The 20,558-nt window shown below is 37.4% G+C and overlaps 1 protein-coding gene across 1 annotated transcript in view; it reads right to left on the reverse strand.

Moving 5' to 3' along the window:
• Positions 1 to 20,558, reverse strand: part of LOC131435167 (E3 ubiquitin-protein ligase goliath-like) — a 191,492-nt gene that overhangs the window by 19,919 nt on the left and 151,015 nt on the right. The window contains exon 3 of the mRNA XM_058602777.1: positions 2,156 to 2,291. Within this exon, the coding sequence (XP_058458760.1) occupies positions 2,156 to 2,291 (136 nt within the window). The remainder of the gene's footprint in view (positions 1 to 2,155; positions 2,292 to 20,558) is intronic.

Below are 20,558 nucleotides of genomic sequence, written 5' to 3' on the forward strand. Positions count from 1 at the left end.
GATGAAATTCAGGAATTCTGTATGGGACCGGAAGACCTTTCATTTGAATCTAAGTTTGTGGAAATCGGTCAAACCATCGCTGAGAAAAGTGAGTGAGATCCATTTTGGTATATATGACCACTATTTCCGGTACTTCCGGAACCGGATACCGGGAACCAGGATAGCCGGAATCGGTTTCTTTAGTTGCCTACTGATCGTGACTATCGATTTGTGTAGTTTTGAGACCAGTTTAGGAAATATTTTACGTTTTTTGTTTCGCCGGTTTAAGTGACGGTGTTCAATATTGAACACACTTTACCCTATAACTCCGGAACCGAAAGTCGTATCCGGATGAAATTCAGGAATTCCGTATGGGACCACGAGACCTTTCATTTGAATCTAAGTTTGTCAAAATCGGTTCAGCCATCTCCGAGAAAACCTAGTGAGATTATTTGACACATACACACACACACACATACACACACACACACACACACATAGACATTGCTCAGCTCGACGAACTGAGTCGAATGGTATATGACATTTTCACTAGTCGGTTTTTCAAGTGATTGCATAACCGTTCTATATGAGAAAGGCAAAAACGTAAAATAATTTCTAAACTGGTCTCAAAACTACACAAATCGATAGTCATTATCAGTAGGTAACTAAACAAACCGATTCCGGCTACCCGGTATCCGGTTCCGGAAATATCGGAAACAGTGGTCATATATACCAAAATGGATCTCACTCACTATTCTCAGCGATGGTTTGACCGATTTCCACAAACTTAGATTCAAATGAAAGGTCTTCCGGTCCCATACGGAATTCCTGAATTTCATCCGGATCCGACTTCCGGTTCCAGATTTATAGGGTAAAGTGTGTTAAATATTGTAAACCGTCACTTAAACCGGTGAAACAAAAATCGTAGAAAACGTTGTAAACTGGACTCAAAACCATTATTTCCGATCTTAGGGTAAAATGAAAGGTACCAAATATTACTGCATATTTTCAAATACAACAAAAATTCAAATCGTCTTTTAGAGTACGATGGCAAAAAATCTTCAAATTTGAGTAAAAACTAGTCGAGTTTGTACGTCATGTTCGGTTCTCGGGTTCCGGTGCCGGAGGTGCACATAATAGTGAACCCACTTCGTTTTCTTAAGGATGACCTACGCGAGCAAAGCACTGTTTCATTCTGTATGTTATACTAGTTAATTCACAAACAATCTCTTGGTTTCTTTCAAAAATCGAAGAGAAATTTTTTAAATAGAATACCACAATATTATATAAGAGAAAGGCATCATTACACCGCTAGGTGGATTAAAACAGGTTTTCCCGTACAATCGATTGAAAATTGAAGATTGGATATTGAAATATTGGATTTTGAAACGGATTCTTTTTTCGATATCTTCTCATGAAATCTGTTTTGAAAGCATTCATTTTGCGGCAACTCTCGAGAATATCTACTAACCGGATGCCGTCACCTAGAAGATTTGGCAACAAAAAATCATTGATCTTGGTCGTGCTTCCTCATTTTTAAAGAAATAAGGACCGATGATTCCACCAGTCCATAAACCGCACCAAACAGTACATTTTATCGGGATGCATCGGTAATTCTTGAACGGCACGTGGATTATCTTTGCTCCTAATACGGCAATTTTGGTAATTACGTTCTTTATGGTGGTCTCAGATGGACGATTATCTGCACCATCAAATTCGCGAGTTGCTCTATAAACATTTTTAATTGAACACTGATTTTGAAAATAAACTTCCACGATTTGGAAGCGTTGTTCTGGAGTTAACCTATTCATAATGATTTGCCAAACAATACTGAGTAGAGACGTCACTTTACACTGTCAAAACAACTAACCAATTGAAAAAAAACACACCTCCTAAAAAACACCCGTTATTTCATGCTCTTTTCGGAACGCCCCTGGTGAAGTAGTTCCCAACTAATTGTATGCCAAACTGCAAGTCTAAACAACTACAACAAATTTGTTGAAGACTGTCTAGTTTAACTTTTAACAGAAGACAAATAAACGTTGAAAACGCATTCACTCTGGGATTCTTTTTTATCGGATTCTTCTTTCGCGTTCCTGGTTAACCGCGTCGTAGGATACTCCACTGTATTCTCAAGAGAAAAAATATTTGCTACTAAAAATCGATCAAAACAAACCTGTTGATGTTGGCCAACGATCGGTAGTGACGGCTGCCTTCAATGATTCGCATCGTCACCTCGTAGTTCTGCCGTTCCATAACATCTATCAGTTCGTGACCTTTAGCTTTGGTCGTGAAAACGGCAGTTATGTTACCTGAAATTAGCACGAGACAGAAAAAAACGAAAAATAGAATTATGTCAATTGGCACAAACAATGTAAGCAATGAAATAATTATTCAAGTAAAACATCGCAAAATATTATTATCCTTAACACGACGGGTCGCTTCACTGAAACGTGACAAGTGCCCCAGGGGTGACTTTCTGCATTCCAATGAATCGGGCAAGCCTGTGTGTACACACGAACGCGTGTATTGTTTACGGTAACGAATGAGCAAGTGCCCGGTCGAGTGCGGATAAAAAGCCGGTTTACTAATGTCTCATCAATCATATACGAAACGCAATATTGCCTATCCAATCGAAGATTCCGTCCGATGTGGTTTTTAATAGTTTTCACATCGCTTTGGAATAGAATAGAATGAATTTGGAAATGTACTAATTAGAATGGAAAACTATCCTGCATTGTTCCGTATTAGGTTCAGCGTTTCCATTTCCGGTGAGTGGGGAAGGGGGGCCGTATTGCTTATTATAATAATACTAACCATTCTAGTGAGCACTGCTAATGTGCGAATGTGTGACGTGTTTCAGCGCAACAAACGCAGCGAGTTTACACCGAGTGGACCGTGGCCTAGAACTTCACAGCCGAATGAAACCCAGCAGCTTTAGTCATCGTTCGTTATGGTTTGCAAGGTAAACACTTCAAAACCAGATTTCGACGCCTTAACGAAGGTCTGACGGTTACAACAGTTACACACAGATCAGCGACGGTCCGCTAGACTAGACCAAACCAAACTTACAACATTTATTCAAATTTATGCAAACTACTCAGAAGCAGGTGAAAAACAACGGTAACGACGACTGCCAAGGTGAAACAGCGACAGTTTGTTTTGCAACTTCAATCAGCCAAGCACAAGGGGAACGGTTTGTTTACGGTAAAGACGAGTTTCAAGCGGACTACGGGGAATGGGTAGGGTAATCATCCTGTTAATACCTTGTGGCGAGGTGCGAACAACGAGAGCGAAACTCACGATGATCATTTGAGACAGGTACGATTATTGCTTGCCACTCCGTTTCTTTAGGTTTTCAAGATTCATTTCCATTTCCAACTAACGTTTGTTTGTCTATTATTTATACAAAACTAAGCAAATATTTTGCTTCAGTGTGAAAATTACGCGTGTTAGTAAGCAAATAAAAATTGAAGAGTAGGGAAAAATAAACATCCCGCAAGTCCTAATGATCATTCGAAAAGAATCGAAACGTAAGTGAAGAATATACAACAATACGCTATGATGAAAATCTGTATTATATATATATATATATATATATATATATATATATATATATATATATATATATATATATATATATATATATATATATATATATATATATATATATATATATATATATATATATATATATATATATATATATATATATATATATATATATATATATATATATATATATATATATATATATATATATAAATGGATGTGTGTTTGTAACGCCATAACTTCGGAATTACTGAACGGATTTCTATCAAATTTAGCACAGATACTTCTGAGCAATTCCAGAAATGCTTAGCAGATCATCAGACTCGACCTTCTCCGATTTGGATGAAACTTTGCATATGGCTTCAGTATGGCAAACCATAAGTGTTGAACCAATGGAGAGGTCAATCCGACTCACGACTGATTTTTAAAAAGGGCGTATGCATTTTTGCATTTCACAAAAATTACCTTTTTCAAATCGTTGTAACTCGGAAACCGTTAATTGTACAAAAATGTCGTTCAGGAAGAAGTTGTAGGGAATCGATTGGGCGCTCTAAAAATATATACTGAAAAAAAGTTTTGATTTTTTTCTCAATAATTACAAAATAATCCGAAACAGTTAAATGAAAAAAATCAGGGTTTTAATTTTTTTTGATATTTTTTTTAAAGCTGTTATTAAAACCTATAGATTGATGGCTATCCCATCAAAAATGCCTTTTGAAAATGAAGAAGTTGCAGCTAAAACAGTTTACGGGTACATGCAAATGTTCAAGTTCTTCTCGTTGTAATTCGGAAACCGTTCATCGTACGAAAATGGCGTCCAAGAAGAAATTGTAGGGAATCAATACAGTACTCTAAAAAAATATACACTGAAAAAATATTGATTTTTTCCTCAATAATTTCAAAATGAACCAAATAAATTAAGTTAAAAAAATCAGGGTTTCGATTTTTTTTGAAAATTTTTATTTTAAAGCTCTTATGAAAACCTACAGATTGATGGCTATCCCATCCAAAATTAGCTGTTCTTGAGATACTTGGATATTTCATTATAACACCATTTTTCATAGTTCCATGAATTGTTTATTTGCTTGCTATATCTACAATTATTACATGTACATGAATAATTCTTAATTATATTTAAGGTTTTAAGTTTTTGAAAATTGTATGAGTACTATGTGCATCGTCATTCGAATACAGTCTTGAGACGATTATGGTTTCTGAAATCGGAACGCAAGAATGGTATTTCTGTGTGCCTGGTATCAGCTTTTTTTAATTTGAATGTTGTCTTTCAAAAATGATATTAAGTGTGAAAACACTTGAACCGCGATGGTATCGTGTTTAAGCTCTTCTAATTCTTTATAACTTATTTCAAACGGATGAATGGTTGCTTAATCATTGCTCCAATAGTGGCTTTGAACAGCATCTTGAAGCACAAATGAAAAATTTTCTGAAGAATCGCCAATAGTTACAATTTCTTCTGTCTTTAAATTAGATTTTGCCTTTTTAAGAAAATCAGATTGCTGATTGTTGCGTCGCACTAGTTTTACTGGCGACACTTTTTACCAACACTGCCTTCTGCAGATAGTTGGTGCTACCGTTCATAGAATTATGTCAGTTTCTCAGGCCCTTCTGGCAACTCAGTTTTTCATTTTATCTTCTCGCTCTGTTCACAATCATCAGACCAGTCAATCTCAAATAAACCTGCATTAGAATCGGACCGTTTTTGATCTATCATAAAGTCCGAAGTGTATCGAACAGCAGAAGTGAAATACACTAGCAATAGTCAGTGAATAAAGTGACTCAAACGTTAAAATAGTGTAGTTTTTTTATTGGCAAGAGTCCGCCAAGGTTCATCCAGTTGTGAGTTTTATCAGTGCAGCTGTTTGTTTGTGGCTGTTCGTCTTCTGCTCCTTTGGCTGCTTTGGTGACCGCTGTGGCTGTTTGCAGAACCCGTTAGTTGCATTGCTGTTCGCTACCGGTGTACTGCAGTGCGAATGCAAGTAAGGTCGACCGACAAATAGCTGCCGTCGCTTCGCTGAAATATCCTAGTGAGGATTTAATTAAACACAACGTAGGGTCCCGGCTAGCGCCAACACTGATTTTTAATAAAATCATGAGTCACAGGTTTTTCTAATTTTTCGCAAAAATATGCTGCAAATTTGACAAATTTCTCTAGAAACATCTGTCAGTAGAAACCCATTGTTCAAATCTTATCTCAGTCAAATCACGTTCCTCGAAATTGTCTGAAACGCTTCTCTCCAGATCTTGTGTCGCTGGACAACTTTTGCATTCACGGAGGTAGCAGGATCTTTTTGATGAGTCACATAATAGCTTTTTTAAATAACAATTGATCTTAATGCTGCAAATGTACTAAATCCAATATTTCGATCTGGAAAATCCTCCTTATAACCCAAATAAATTTCTTTCAATGATGAATAAAGCAATCGTTTTTGTTTGCGTTCACACTTACCATTTATTTTGACTGTGACGCAATCTCTTGATCCCGGCATTACTCTGCTGACGTCATCGCTGTTGAAATATTGAAGCACCTCGTTTTCTATCGTTTCGTTCCTGCTGCGTCCCGTTTGTTTCTTGTTTTTTTTTTCATCCGTTGATGCTCTTGCCCACGAGTTTGGCAGGACTGGCAACAAACGCACTTTTTCATTCCTAGTGCAATCAGGCTTAGTAAACAGCTCTATCATTTTAGTAATCACTTCATCCAACTCTGCTGCTTTCGTTTTGAGTAATTCTGGATCTTCTTCATCCGCCGGGAACCCGAATATTTGAAAACAATTAACATTCCGGGGTTTCTTCGTTGATATCGGAGACACGTTGATTCCTGCGATGCCCTTGTTGAAGAGTTCAATGTTGTGTGCTCTTGAATACTCCGCCGCGACTGATGCTTCAGGAGATGCTGAGTTGACTGAAGCTGCTGAAGGTACTTCCTCTAAATCGTATGGCGATGTGGATGGTTGTGGTTCCGTTGTTGACTGCCCTTCTGTTTCCGACGTATGACTTTCCTTATAAGCTCGCCTACGACAGCGATCACAAATGCTTAACGTGGTATTCAATTTAACCTTGCACTTTTGAGCTTCTAATTATGGTTTCAATTATGGTTTCTGTTAATTGGAAAAAATTTCCGGAATACACAAAACCAGGAAAAGGTTTACAACACTTTGGGAAAACTATATTGTAGTATTGTAACTGATTCGAAAGAGATTTGTTATAAACTGATATCTGTTCTACGATGCATAGCTATTTATATGTGAAACAGGTAGAATTTAGGTAAGCAATTCGCCGGTTCATACGTTGGTCGTAAACAGTAGGTAGTCAACTGGCACACCTCTTTTATTCTAACAATTCGGCTGAAAAGTTCGTATCGTTTAATAGAAACATACATTTTTTTGCCAAAATTCGTTTTTATTATTCAACATAATTGCCATCAGAGGCGATATAACGGTTATAGCGATCTTCCAACTTTTCGATACCATTTTTGTAGTACGATTTGTCCTTTGCCTCAAAATAGGCCTCAATTTTAGCGATTACCTCTTCATTGCTTCTAAATTTTTTACTAGCGAGCATTCCCTTGAGGTCTGAGAACAGGAAAAAGTCACTGGGGGCCAAATCTGGAGAATACGGTGGATGAGGGAGCAATTCGAAGCCCAATTCGTTCAATTTCAGCATGGTTTTTCGTTGTTGTTTTTGATCGATTGTGAGCTCACGCGGCACCCATTTTGCACAAAGCTTTCTCATATCCAAATATTCGTGAATAATATGTCCAACACGTTCCTTTGATATCTTTAGGGTGTCAGCTATCTCGATCAACTTCACTTTACGGTCATTGAAAAGCATTTTGTGGATTTTATTCACGTTTTCATCGGTAACAGCCTCTTTTGGACGTCCACTGCGTTCATCGTCTTCGGTGCTCATATGACCAGTACAAAATTTTGCAAACCACTTACGAATTGTTGCTTCGCCCGGTGCAGAGTCTGGATAACACTCATCAAGCCATTTTTTGGTATCGGCGGCACTTTTTTTCATCAAAAAGTAGTGTTTCATCAACACACGAAATTCCTGTTTTTCAATTTTTTTCACAATAGCAAAAGTAGCTTCACTCAAAATGCAATATCTCAAAAACTAATAATCAGACAGCTGTCAAATTTATACACGTATCTTTTGAAGGTTGGTACTAACTGAAAATGGTATGGATTTAATTCTAGTGGCGCCCTCTCATAGAAAACGATACGAACTTTTCAGCGAAAATCTTCTTTCGATTTCCGCATTAGAATGGGGAAACGCAATCACATATATCGAAATGTTTTTGTAATTTCTGGTAACAGCTATGCTTAAATAGCGATATGTACAACTCGAGATTGGAGAGTATAAAATCGACATTTTGTCCACTGAAGAAAACATTTGCTAGAACCGCCTTCTAGTAAATATGGGTTTTCTCAAAGTAAAAATTTACCGATTCCCTAATTTTTTTGAGCTTTATAAAACATTTCATAAAAGCTTTTTTCGAACAAATGATTAACAAATGTGAAATGATGTTTCTTGAAATTCGCGCGAAATCCGCGCCATCGCATCAAAATCTGAGCAGAAACCGCTCTAAATCCGCGAAATCCCCATAACAACAACTGTAACAACCCTGTAAATGGAACACAAAAAAATTCATCAACTTGATGTGCGCGTAGTACGGATATTCACGATAAGCGAGCACCGTTTTGACGCGCTGCTCTGCGAATTTAATCAATTTTTGACCGTAACACTCTTTAATAGCAGGTAATCACATTAGGGCACGGAGTGTTCTAGATCTAGATGCATAATTTATGTCAGTTTTAAAATTTGAATCTAGAATTTATAACAAAATAAACTGACAGCCCCAGCAGCGTTTCATCTGTGTTTCGAATATAGAAAAAATAGATCGGCAGCGTATACCAGTTTTAAATTTGACAGTAGAACTTTTCGAATAAATAAAACTAAAACATCTTGCTGGGGATACATTTGTTTCAGTTTCAGTTTTATTATAGACCACCTATATGAATCTTGCAGTTGCTAAATTTGCTCTTACTTACAGAAATTTAGGCGCTTAGGATGATAGCTGTAAGGCATATGATTTCTATCATTATAACTATTGATTAATAACTTACAACCTTCACCTAGCCCCCTTAAATAGATGTATTGATTGGAAGTAAACATGTCGTGCACTTCCCAAGTTTGTTTTCATGAAACAAATCAACGCATTTTCTTGAAAACCTACTAGTACTTCACAGGTAACGCCTTTGTACCATGCCATGCCAAAATCAAACGGTTTTTTAATCTAAATCGAAAACCACCAAAAAATGAATCCTAATCAAATATGTTTGGGAAGTGTATTCCAGTCATTGGTTACTCACGACTGTCAGTCTATGGTAAGGTAAATCTGCAATGACGCACAGAGATACGACTGATAATTCAGATAACGAAGCATCTAACTGTAGAACTGTTGTCTTTTAATGTAAAAACTTGACTTGGGAACAAAAACAACACCTAAATAGAGTCTGTTTTGCAGCACAATCGAAGACGTAACATTTTCAGCTGGGCTCATCGTGATGTAACATCGTTCGACAACGAAAGCACATTACCAACGATCATTATCGGAACCAATGATCTAGATTCCCGACGGTCTCAAGCCCTGGCACTGTTTCGATGACAATCGATCGATTCGATCGTCATCGTACTGAAAAAAGCATATCTAATAAGGCAGTAAATTGCTGGGCTTTCGGTTGTAAACGGAGGCCTTTGAGTACGCGCGAGACTCGCGAAACTGGTTGGGCGGAGGACAAGAAATCGTGACACAATTCAGAATGGACTGAAGCCAGTCGGTACAAAGAAATCGTGAAGTCATGCGAACCAGATTGGCGGTGACGAGTGGTGCCCAAAGATGTAGCGTCGACCGACAATTGGGCAGCGAGATTGAATTCGTGAATTCGTTCGTGCCGCTAGCACTGATCTAACAATATACTAGCATCAATAAATCATTTTTCCAAACTTTACAGTTTGGCTACCACTTTCATGCACCTGGAACGGGAACCCATGGAACAATCCAGGCAACAATTGTTACGTCATTGGCAGTCCATGGATGGAAAATTAGGTCAAGCGTCCCACACCGGGTTGAAATTTGGTTCCTTGCCAAATGTGGTTTTAACCTAGAAAAAAATGCATTCGAGTTGCTCCAGTTTAGCATTTTTGCATTGAAACAATTCCTGTAATAGTCACGAATTGCCAATGGAACCTTCAAAACAATTTCATCAAACAATGGAATCTGGTTTTCCGAGGTGAAGGCCCTTATCGCTTTGTCGCGCTGGGTATAGGCCGTTTCTTGTCTCTAATGGAAGGCTGATTGTTGTTTTAAAAATTCTCAGCACTCTGCCAGGAAGGGCGGAAAAAACAGTTTGTGCAACTGAATAACTGACAGTCTGACGGAATGAGGTGTCGGCAGATTGGCGCCGGCCGTATGTTTTTTTTTTGGTTCTCCGGTACTGCAAAAAAAATCATTATGCGTCTAGTGACTCACATGGTTTGTACTTTATTTGTTTAGACAATACAACCGCCACCCAAATCAAGATAGACTTGCTGGTGTACTTTTTTGGATATCTGGAGGCAAAATATACGCTATTGACAATTTTTCAGTGCTTGTTTTTTGAAACTGTTCAACATTCATTGCAGTCTAATCATGTACAAGAACTATTCCATTTTCATCGTCATCGGCAAAAATAGCAAAAATTGCAAAATAAACTAATACCACTATTAAATGACAGCGGTCCCACCGCGACCAAAAGATAGTATCTATCAATGAGCTCCTCGACGGCACGAACGAAGCGATCCTTCCCAGTAATTCCTCTGTACCGTTTTGCTGCCTGTTTTATGGCCATTGACCGATGATGTGTTTTCGTGCTCAAACACGTTCCCCGCTGCCACGCCACGGTCAAACTGGTCTCTCGAGCGTTGAATAGAATTTTCTTCAACCGGATAAACTCTGCCTGCCGAAGTAGTCGACGGGGACAACAAATTATTACGACTCGGCTGAAGGAACCCGACGCGTGGTGAGGTGAACCTTTTATTTATATAGATGCGAGTTGATCGTTCGATTGAAACTGTTTTTGAACCGAAACAAAACACAACAAATGGCGACGCGATTTCACATTTTCGAAGCAAAACGATTTCTCGCTGCGTAGAAATTTACATTCCTAGCTGGTGTCGCGAAAAAATGTGAATTTAAAGAAAGAATGTTTAAACCGAATGAAAGCTAATTGTTTTTCATCCTTCCAGTAGAAAAACTTGCCGAAAATTATGAACCAATAAATCACAAAACAGTTTCTCTAGAGTACGCGCTGGTACAAACACAACTCACCTTTACAGTAGAGAAAACAAAGGAATGGAAAATAACGATAATTATTCCGGTATTTGATTTTAATATCCACACAAACCTTGGCGAAATATCGTGCTTCAGACAAAATGACTCATTGATTAGTGAGCCGTCATTAACCATACAGTATTATTCTAAGGAGACATTCATAAGCCACATAAACTCTTTGACTTGCATCTTTTTTCATCATGTGAAACTTTCTGGAAATTTAACGATTTATTAATTTTTAGTTTGACGTAAAGCCGCCATGACTATGTTCAGTTTTTGCAATGACTGAGCGGAAATATATATTGGAGAAGCCAAGTGAAAGAAAAACTAACAGAAAAGATGAATTTTTGGAAAAAGATACGCTCAGAGACAGGACTCGAACCTGCGTTCTTATGCATTCCGTGCATACGCGCTACCATTTCGCCACTCTGATCTTGTTTTAGCCACTGCAAAACTCGAAACAGACACAGTAGCAACGTACATCGAACATGGTCTACATCCTGGCCGTCTCACCCGACCGATATCTCACATCCAAACATCTTCTCTGTTCATCAAACACTAGTCCTCTCGCTTTATACCTATTTCTCCGATCAAGCATTGAGTAGGAGAGTGTATTTATAATCGCTTGTCACCTTCTTAATGGTGCCAGTCGCTGGCTGGACATCGTCAGCGACAGACCCCTATGAAGGTTGTATTGATTGTCTGCCCTTTCCTACCAGAAGCAGATTGTTACGGAAAATCAAACCGCAATTGTTTTTAACGATTTATTAATTTTTAGTTTGACGTAAAGCCGCCATGACTATGTTCAGTTTTTGCAATGACTGAGCGGAAATATATATTGGAGAAGCCAAGTGAAAGAAAAACTAACAGAAAAGATGAATTTTTGGAAAAAGATACGCTCAGAGACAGGACTCGAACCTGCGTTCTTATGCATTCCGTGCATAAATGCTTGATCGGAGAAATAGGTATAAAGCGAGAGGACTAGTGTTTGATGAACAGAGAAGATGTTTGGATGTGAGATATCGGTCGGGTGAGACGGCCAGGATGTAGACCATGTTCGATGTACGTTGCTACTGTGTCTGTTTCGAGTTTTGCAGTGGCTAAAACAAGATCAGAGTGGCGAAATGGTAGCGCGTATGCACGGAATGCATAAGAACGCAGGTTCGAGTCCTGTCTCTGAGCGTATCTTTTTCCAAAAATTCATCTTTTCTGTTAGTTTTTCTTTCACTTGGCTTCTCCAATATATAGTTTCTGGAAATGCCATTCTATTTTGAATACAGGGTGCTCCATCTTTTATGTCCCTCCCGTGGTTGGTGGGCTTGGCGGTATTGCAAACATCGTCAGATACAATAATTTAGAGTTAGAATCTAATATAGATATATGTTACAGCTTTAGCTTAATTATTCATTTTAATGAATGAAATATGGAACGACTTGAATAAAATGTTGATTGCATTACGCTCCAATAATCCGGGCTTTGGAGAGGCCGGTAGGGCTTACTGAGCTCTGTTTTATGTACCACCGGCACTTATTACCAGTATGAAGTGGAAATTGAGTGAAGTGAACGTATCCGAATTGGGTTTCACACGATGACAGCAAACGAACGGTAAATTTAGTCCATCTTTTACGTTTATTGGTGGTTGTGTACCATGGAATACTGTGGAATGAGATAGAATATTGTAGAATAGAATAAAATAATACAGACTGAACAAATTAGCAAACCACTGATAGCTGTCAAACGATGTTCATCCAGTTCATTTTGTGAGGTTGTGTCGTTTTCATGTGAGACCTGATGGGTGAAATGATCTGTGAGTGAAGTGTAAGAGGGAGTATATGCAAGAACGATAATAAAGGCCACCGTTTCAGCTCAGAACTAAGATCGATCAATAGTAGAGATAAAAGTAGGGTAATGGTACCTTCATTTCAGTTGCTGATATACCATGTCCAAAAAGGATCATTGTAATAGGCCCGCTAATTGAGGATTCAATTAGGCATTTCGATGTATAAATAAAAAATATTCATTATAACTTGTACATATAAGAAAATCATAAAACCTTTTTCAAGTCATTCAGGGGCTTTGGTTACACGTAACCGATTTCTACCGAGTGCACATGACTGTATTTATTATTTTTTCGGTATACATATGATTGAAAATAAATCAATAAGGAACAACAAACTCAAAAACAGACGCTTGCCATTCGGAAAAAACAACAACAATCTATGCTTGCAACTTCAAATCATTTTGCACAGAGCTTTCTTCGCTCCTTCCGGAAGTAAAAGTGTAAATCTCAGTACGGCAGGAAAATTATAAACGGCATTGTCACCGAAACTCCTCGGTGTCGATAAAAAGCACATAGATGGGAACACTGCGGATGGATGAATTGAAATGTCATACTTCAAATCTAAACTCAGAATAACAATATTGGTACGATAAGTAAGAAGAAAAAATTTGAGTAAGTGCGAAAAACGTGTCGGTGTAAGGTTTATTTCGGATTAGTCTGCATGGAAAACCCTTGATGATCTCATATTTCGTGAACTATATTGAATTGTTTCCTGAGGTAGTATAACGTTATTACTGAACTGGTTCACAACTGAATATGTACATATATTTGAATTAGATCCTATTGCATGTGAGCTTAACCTAGTAGTACGGACCATTAGTATGGAATGATAGTACAGAGTAATAGTACGGCTGGATCATACGAAGCTTGATTGAGCAGGCAAGACACAGAAACTGATTTGAGTTGAAGTAAACGAAAGACAAGTATATGCACTAAAACGTAAGAAACCAATTGTAAAACCTAACCTAAACATGCCTTATTACTAATGTTATTGTAATTATGCAGGAATTTAAAGCGGCTAAACTTTGAACGAATAAACGTCGCTACGAATTTGGAAATCATCTACGGTCTTTCTTGTTACCGCGAGACGCAAGTAACAGGCATGATGGCCAAAAAAGGCTTTTATCGTATCAAAGAACGCTCTCTACCAACTCTTCACACGATTCAATCAGTGCCATCAAAGAGAGACGGATATCATCTCAGCAACAAAACACCGTCACGGCTCATTCTACATAGAATGGACACCAGTGCGAGAGCGAATTTCTCTCGATGGCCTGTCTGAGCATCACTGGTTAGCACGCTGCTGTGGGGATTCTCTCTGAAGCAACAAACGGGCGGTTCTTATTCTTATCCGATTCTATACGGGCAGTGGATAATTGCGATAGAATCATTTTACTATTGCCGCTTATTCTAACTATGTGCATATAACCTTTGTATAAGTTGTATCTATGAAAATAGCTGTGAATGCTCCAGACCAGGGTTTTGAAATATTGTATATTTTAACCTAGTATGAGAATTATCAAGTCGAATTATCTGCGATGATTATCAACTTGCGATTCTCTCTTGGTAAATTTTTCACAGCGCCGGTCATTGCCGGACTGAATATATTTTGTTAAGGGTTGTGAAATAATCAGAGTATGAAGTGGAGCGAAGAAATGTAGAAAAATTCTCTCACGGTTCATGCATTGAGTGACAGCGAGTTCTTGTAGCAGCTTCTACCAGATTGAAAATGTTGTATACAATGTAGAGAAATATTGAGCCGCTTTCTGCCAAATTATCGGCAATCACCAACACTGATGATGGCACAGCGAATCTAACATAATATCGTCATCGCCAGGGCTTCGGCCATGGTACAATAATTTGTTATATAGACATATACTGTTTAAATTATGTCGCTTATAAGCACATCTGTTTGTCTGAGTGCAATTGAAGCCATTCGCTCAAACATGACTGGCAAGACTGAACCGTTTTTCCTGGGCAAAATAAAACAGTGCCTGAACGACATATTGAACAATAATTATCTAATCACTATAGTCTGGGTCCCGGCTCATTGCTCCATTCCTGGCAATGAAAGAGCCGATATTTTAGCCAAACGTGGTGCTATTGAGGGTGAAATTTATGAGAGACCAATTGCTTTCAACGAATTCTATAGCTCGTCTCGCCAAAGAACACTTGACAGCTGGCAAGCTTCTTGGGATAAAGATGATCTGGGTCGGTGGATGCACTCAATTATTCCGAAAATATCGACAAAGGCATGGTTCAGGGGACTGGATGTGAGTAGAGATTTCATTCGTGTGATGTCCAGACTCATGTCCAATCACTACACGTTAGATGCACATCTCCTTCGAATTGGGCTCTCCGAGACTAATCATTGTGCTTGTGGCGAAGGTTATCGAGATATTGATCATGTCGTTTGGACATGCGTGGAGTATCGTGATGTCAGATCTCAACTAATAAATTCTTTGCGTACCCAAGGTAGACTATCCAATATCCCAGTTCGAGACATTCTTGCTTGTCGTGACCTTTCATACATGTAACTTATTTATCATTTCATAAAGAAAACTGGAGTTTTAATTTAATAAAGGCCCCTTTCAAGACTTAGTTCTGATCCCAGCTGCGTCCATGAGTTTAACCAATAGCTAAATTAGAATAAAAATAATGTAATGATACAAACAAACTCGAAACAGTTTATAAAATTATTAACAAAATGTCTGAAAATAACAGCTTATTTTATAATTTATAGAAGTTAATCGTTTGGTTCAAATAATATTTCCGAGTAGATTTCATAATTAATGACGAGTTACCTAAGATGATATTTAAGTAATAAGAGAATATATTTTAATAAATGCAAAACGTTGTGACTATGTTAGAATTAAATTAGGATAAGAATATTATGTAAATGTGATGCTACGGCGAAGAAAAACTTATGTAAACTGCCTTAAGAAATAAATGTATTTATGAAAAAAAAAGCACATCTGTTCAATGAACGATACCCTCAGATGAATTATCATGCTGTGATTGTGATGAAAACCTTAAAACCAATTATTAACAAAGTTCTGTCAAATCAAAAATTTGAAATTTTTAAGTAATAGAATTGAATTTAAATCATTAGATTAGAAGATTTCGGAAAACCGTTCGGCTGCCACGACTTGCTCTTTTAAAACACCAATTTTTTCTAATGTATCTGTCAGTCAATAAACAATGTTTACGATTTCAATGCGTTGATGGGCAAATGAATCAAATGATAACTGGTAAAATGCACAATATATCGATCTGTTTTTTTTCTAATAGGATTCTAGATGCTCGTAGAGGATCAGAAAAATAATCAGGAAGTACGTTTTCTTCATGATAAACTCTCCGCTGGTTTTAAACCAGTATTATTTCCAATAGCTCAACTCATTTATCTTCATGAGAAATCTTTCTACAATTGATCTGATTCTAGCAGATCAATCAATAACATTCAGGGTTTCAAATTAAGCAATGATTAGTTCAATTAATTATATATTCTACCAGTTTAGAACTACAGGGTCCGGCACTCGAAGTGTAACCAATTAAAAAGGCCATAAATTCAGTTTGGAAAATTACTTTTACTTAATTCAAAGTACAAAATGTGTAAAAATAATACAAAATTGAGAATCAATTCACTTTTGCTCGATATGACCACCTTTTGCCTTGACTTGATGACTTGAGAGAGCGAAGGAGTTGCTTCGTTTTGCCGAAAGCGGTCAATTTCTGAACATTGTATTTCCTGACGAGAAAATTTTTCCAATTGAGCAATTCGTAAACTCTCAAAACGATAGGGTTTACTTGACCGACCGTTCATACGAGAATTTGAGTCATCGATTGGCCACCAGGAGGCAGCACCCGCAACAGATAATGGTTTGGGCCGCTGTAACCGCAGATGGGCGCTCTCCAATCGTTTTCATCGAGCCTGGCATCAAGGTAAATGCGACATATTTTCGGGAAAGTATTCTGGAGGTTGCTTTGAAGCCGTGGGTAGACAAACATTTCGGTGGCAGACCATGGACGTTTCAGCAGGACTCGGCACCGTCTCACAAAGCTCGAGTGAACCAAGAATGGCTGAAAAACAACGTTCCGAACTTCATCACGTCCACACAATGGCTCTCGAATTCACCAGATGCGAATCCAATGGATTATTCTCTTTGGGCCATTTTGGAGAGCAAAGTCCGAACTAAAAGATACACCAGTCTCGAGGCGCTGAAAAAAGTTATTGTCCGCGAGTGGGCCTAAATACCTGCAAGTCACATTCGGCCAAACGAAGCAACTCCTTCGCTCTCTGAAGTCATCAAGTCAAGGCAAAAGGTGGTCATATCGAGCAAAAGTGAATTGATTCTGAATTTTGTATTATTTTTACACATTTTGTACTTTGAATTAAGTAAAAGTAATTTTCCAAACTGAATTTATGGCCTTTTTAATTGGTTACACTTCGAGTGCCGGACCCTGTAATCAACTAGAACACTATTGAATGTAAACCCTAAAATTGTTTTGGGAAATATAGATATAGCCGTGCATAATTTAAATCATTACTTTATTGAAGGCCCAAAAGCTCAAATAAATTCAATTCACCTTCATCTACATCAATATCAACGTTCTTGTGATTATACTATGGAATAGTTGAGGACCTTTAAAAGAAAATTAAATATAGATTCACTGAACAAATCAATCAATTTTCGAAATCTTTCCAAGATTCTATACTGGTCCTCAGAAACCAGTATAGAATCCAGACTCTCAAAAAAGGAACTCAAATACTTCCTGTAATCGGTGAATAAGATCAAGGTCTTCCAATTTTGCGTGTCCTTTTGACATCTAACATAAAAATATAAGCATAACACAAGTTTTGTCTCAAGATGACATTATCGAGACAAATTATGACGATACAAGGGCAATCATTAGCTAACTTAAAAACATGAAGGCTCTTAAAAATGTTCAATAATTTTGTTAAAAATTTTCCCTATGTTACCTTGAGATTTTGCCATAAATTTTGCAGATGTGTTGAATACTTATTTAAAAATTTAACAAAAAACCAACAGAAGCATCCAAATTAGCCTTATTTTTCAAAATGTGCATTCATCATGCTGTTATTGATAACAACTAAAAAAAACTCTGACGCTTCCTGTTTGATTTGAATCTGCCTGCAAGCCTCTAAAAATCGTTGAACGAGACATGGGGTATTGGTATATTTGACATATTTAAATGGACAATAAGTTATTTCAACACTTGTACTGAACATTTCGCTCAAACGCAAAATTGGGTATTGTCTCCTACTTTTCAATTGTTGAAAAAAATCATTATTCTAACAACTGTTACGCATAGGTGAGTTAGTAATATTTGTCCCGGTTTTTCACTAAAAGTTTTCCCGATTTTCCCGGTCATTTGCCACCCTGCTATCCACAATTTTTTTAAATTTTTTTTCAAATTATAGTAAAAAACGATATTTTATTCAAACTAAAAACTTGATCCTTTATTGTACGAGGTTAAACTTGAGCATAATGAAAACCGGATGAAATTTAAGTTATTCCTTCACGAATTTTCGTACTTTTGATCAAACGCTCTTCATCAAGTTCCGGAAAATTGTTGCATCCTATTGTTTGGACGCTTGAGGCCAAATTTTTTTGAACACCTGCATGTTCCTATCTTACCAGTCTTCTTGAATACCCTCTTCACGATTGCCCAGTAACGTTCGATGGGTCGAAGCTGAGTGCAATTTGGTGGATTGATATTTCTCTCAACGAAATTTATACTCTTTTCCGCAAGCCAATTCAGAGTGGTTTTGGCATAGTGAGCCGATGCTAAATCAGGCCAAAACAGTGGAGGTGTACTATGCTTCTTATATAAAGGCACCAATCTCTTCTGGAGACACTCAGATCAATAGATTTCTGCATTTATAGTTCCGGTAGTGTAAAAAATGGTTGACCTCAAACCACAGGAACATATTGCTTGCCATACCAGTACCTTTCGACCGAATTCCTCCACTTGAATCGACTTGTCCGCATCGCTCACATCCACCCCAACGACGACAGTAAAGTATTGTGGACCTGGAAGGGTTTTTGAGTCCTCATTTACATAAGTCCATCAAAACGCGTGCATCCGGACACTGCGAAAGACGCGAATACAATTTCTGGGCATTTGTTGCTGCTCGCTTCTTCTGTTCTACACTTTGTTTCGAGATTTTCTGCTTCTTGTAGGTCTTCAGGTGATTTCGCCTCTTGATACGCTGCACGGAGAACCCTTCGATCAGAAAATTGCGATAACGCAGTTTTTGATTTTTGCGATAGTTGATTCAACTTATTTCTTTTTGATTCAACCAATATGGTTTTTGATTTGCATATATTCAAGTAGTTTAAAAATATGTTGTTTTGAATGCTGTCAAATGCCGAAGACAGTTGAAAGCAAAACAATAATCGTAATGCAAAATCAACAACTTTTTTAGTTGCAATCTGTTCGCATCGCTTCAAAATGTCAATGAAAACAACATCGATGGTTAAAGCGTTTGGTGAAATTGTGTTCATTCGATTTGAGAAATTTATGATAACAAGTGTTTATCCAACAGCGGTGTTGTGATAAAGTTAACCTTGTTTAAGATGAAAAAGATTTGGTGACAAATTAGAAAATGTTAATGAATGATCATCTCGTAATCCTTCAGGTATGCGCAAAAATTTTATGCTTCAAATTTGATCATTGATTTGCTTCCAGCAGACTGTTTTACTTCCAGCTGTTTGATACCGATGATGATGTTCATGCATTAGCTTTAATTTATAAAAGTAACAAGAGCGAAGGGTTTCAAACACACAGAATGCGCTGCGATTGAATGGTGCGTTTGAATTGCCGTCGCAAAATTCTAATTCCCAGCGGTTGATGCACCCAAGCTCATATAAATTGACTAAAAGTATCAGTGCATAACTTTAGTTCAACCGTTTGAAGGCATCATCTTTCAATAGTCATTTTAGGTAAATTTAATAATTTCGCTAATTTACTCGCCCCTCCGGGCGCTTTTGCTGATTAAAAACGTTTTTCTACATCAATCATTTCCGATCGAATCAGAAGTATTTTTTTAGAATTTTGATCTTTACTGATCTCAACTTGACATGATCATGATCATACAAAAATCAAAATCACTTAGAGATCAGATCAGTTCTGATTTCGTAATGATAATTTATTCCTTGGTTAAGATCACTTGAAATCAGCAGTGATCGGTGGTTTTCTCAGCCCTAATGATATTACATGTCAACATAAAATACTGTTTATATTTTAACAACGATATTTATTTCATGAATCTCAACATACCGAACTTATTTTAAATAGACCATGACGTGTATCAGTAAGTATATTTTGATTATTTTCGCAAATCAATAACATTGTTCCAGTTGATTCAACTATTTGCAATGTCTAAAACAAATAAAACCGATTTATTTTCCAACTAACAGAATTTTGTTTCAATTACAACACCAGTTATTTCAACTAAAATATTTGTTGAAATTGAAAGGTATGTGTCCTGAATTATTGAAAGCGTGGATCATTCCGACACTCGCTCCTGCTGTTTTGGCCAAATCACGTATTGACATTGATTTGTTCTTCAAGATTAGAGACACCCCTTTCTGGTCCAGTTACGCAGAATTTCAACAGCACAAACAAGCAAACAAACGAAAGCTGACAGCCAAACGCACAGCATGCTGTGATCTAAGCAAAAAAACTATCACAAATACAGCCGTACAACACAAATGTATGTGGATAGCTTATTTTCGATACACTCCTTACTCTACAAAGGGTTGAGAT

This window comes from Malaya genurostris, chromosome 3 (genome assembly GCF_030247185.1).
Source record: "Malaya genurostris strain Urasoe2022 chromosome 3, Malgen_1.1, whole genome shotgun sequence".
Classification (NCBI taxonomy): domain Eukaryota; kingdom Metazoa; phylum Arthropoda; class Insecta; order Diptera; family Culicidae; genus Malaya; species Malaya genurostris.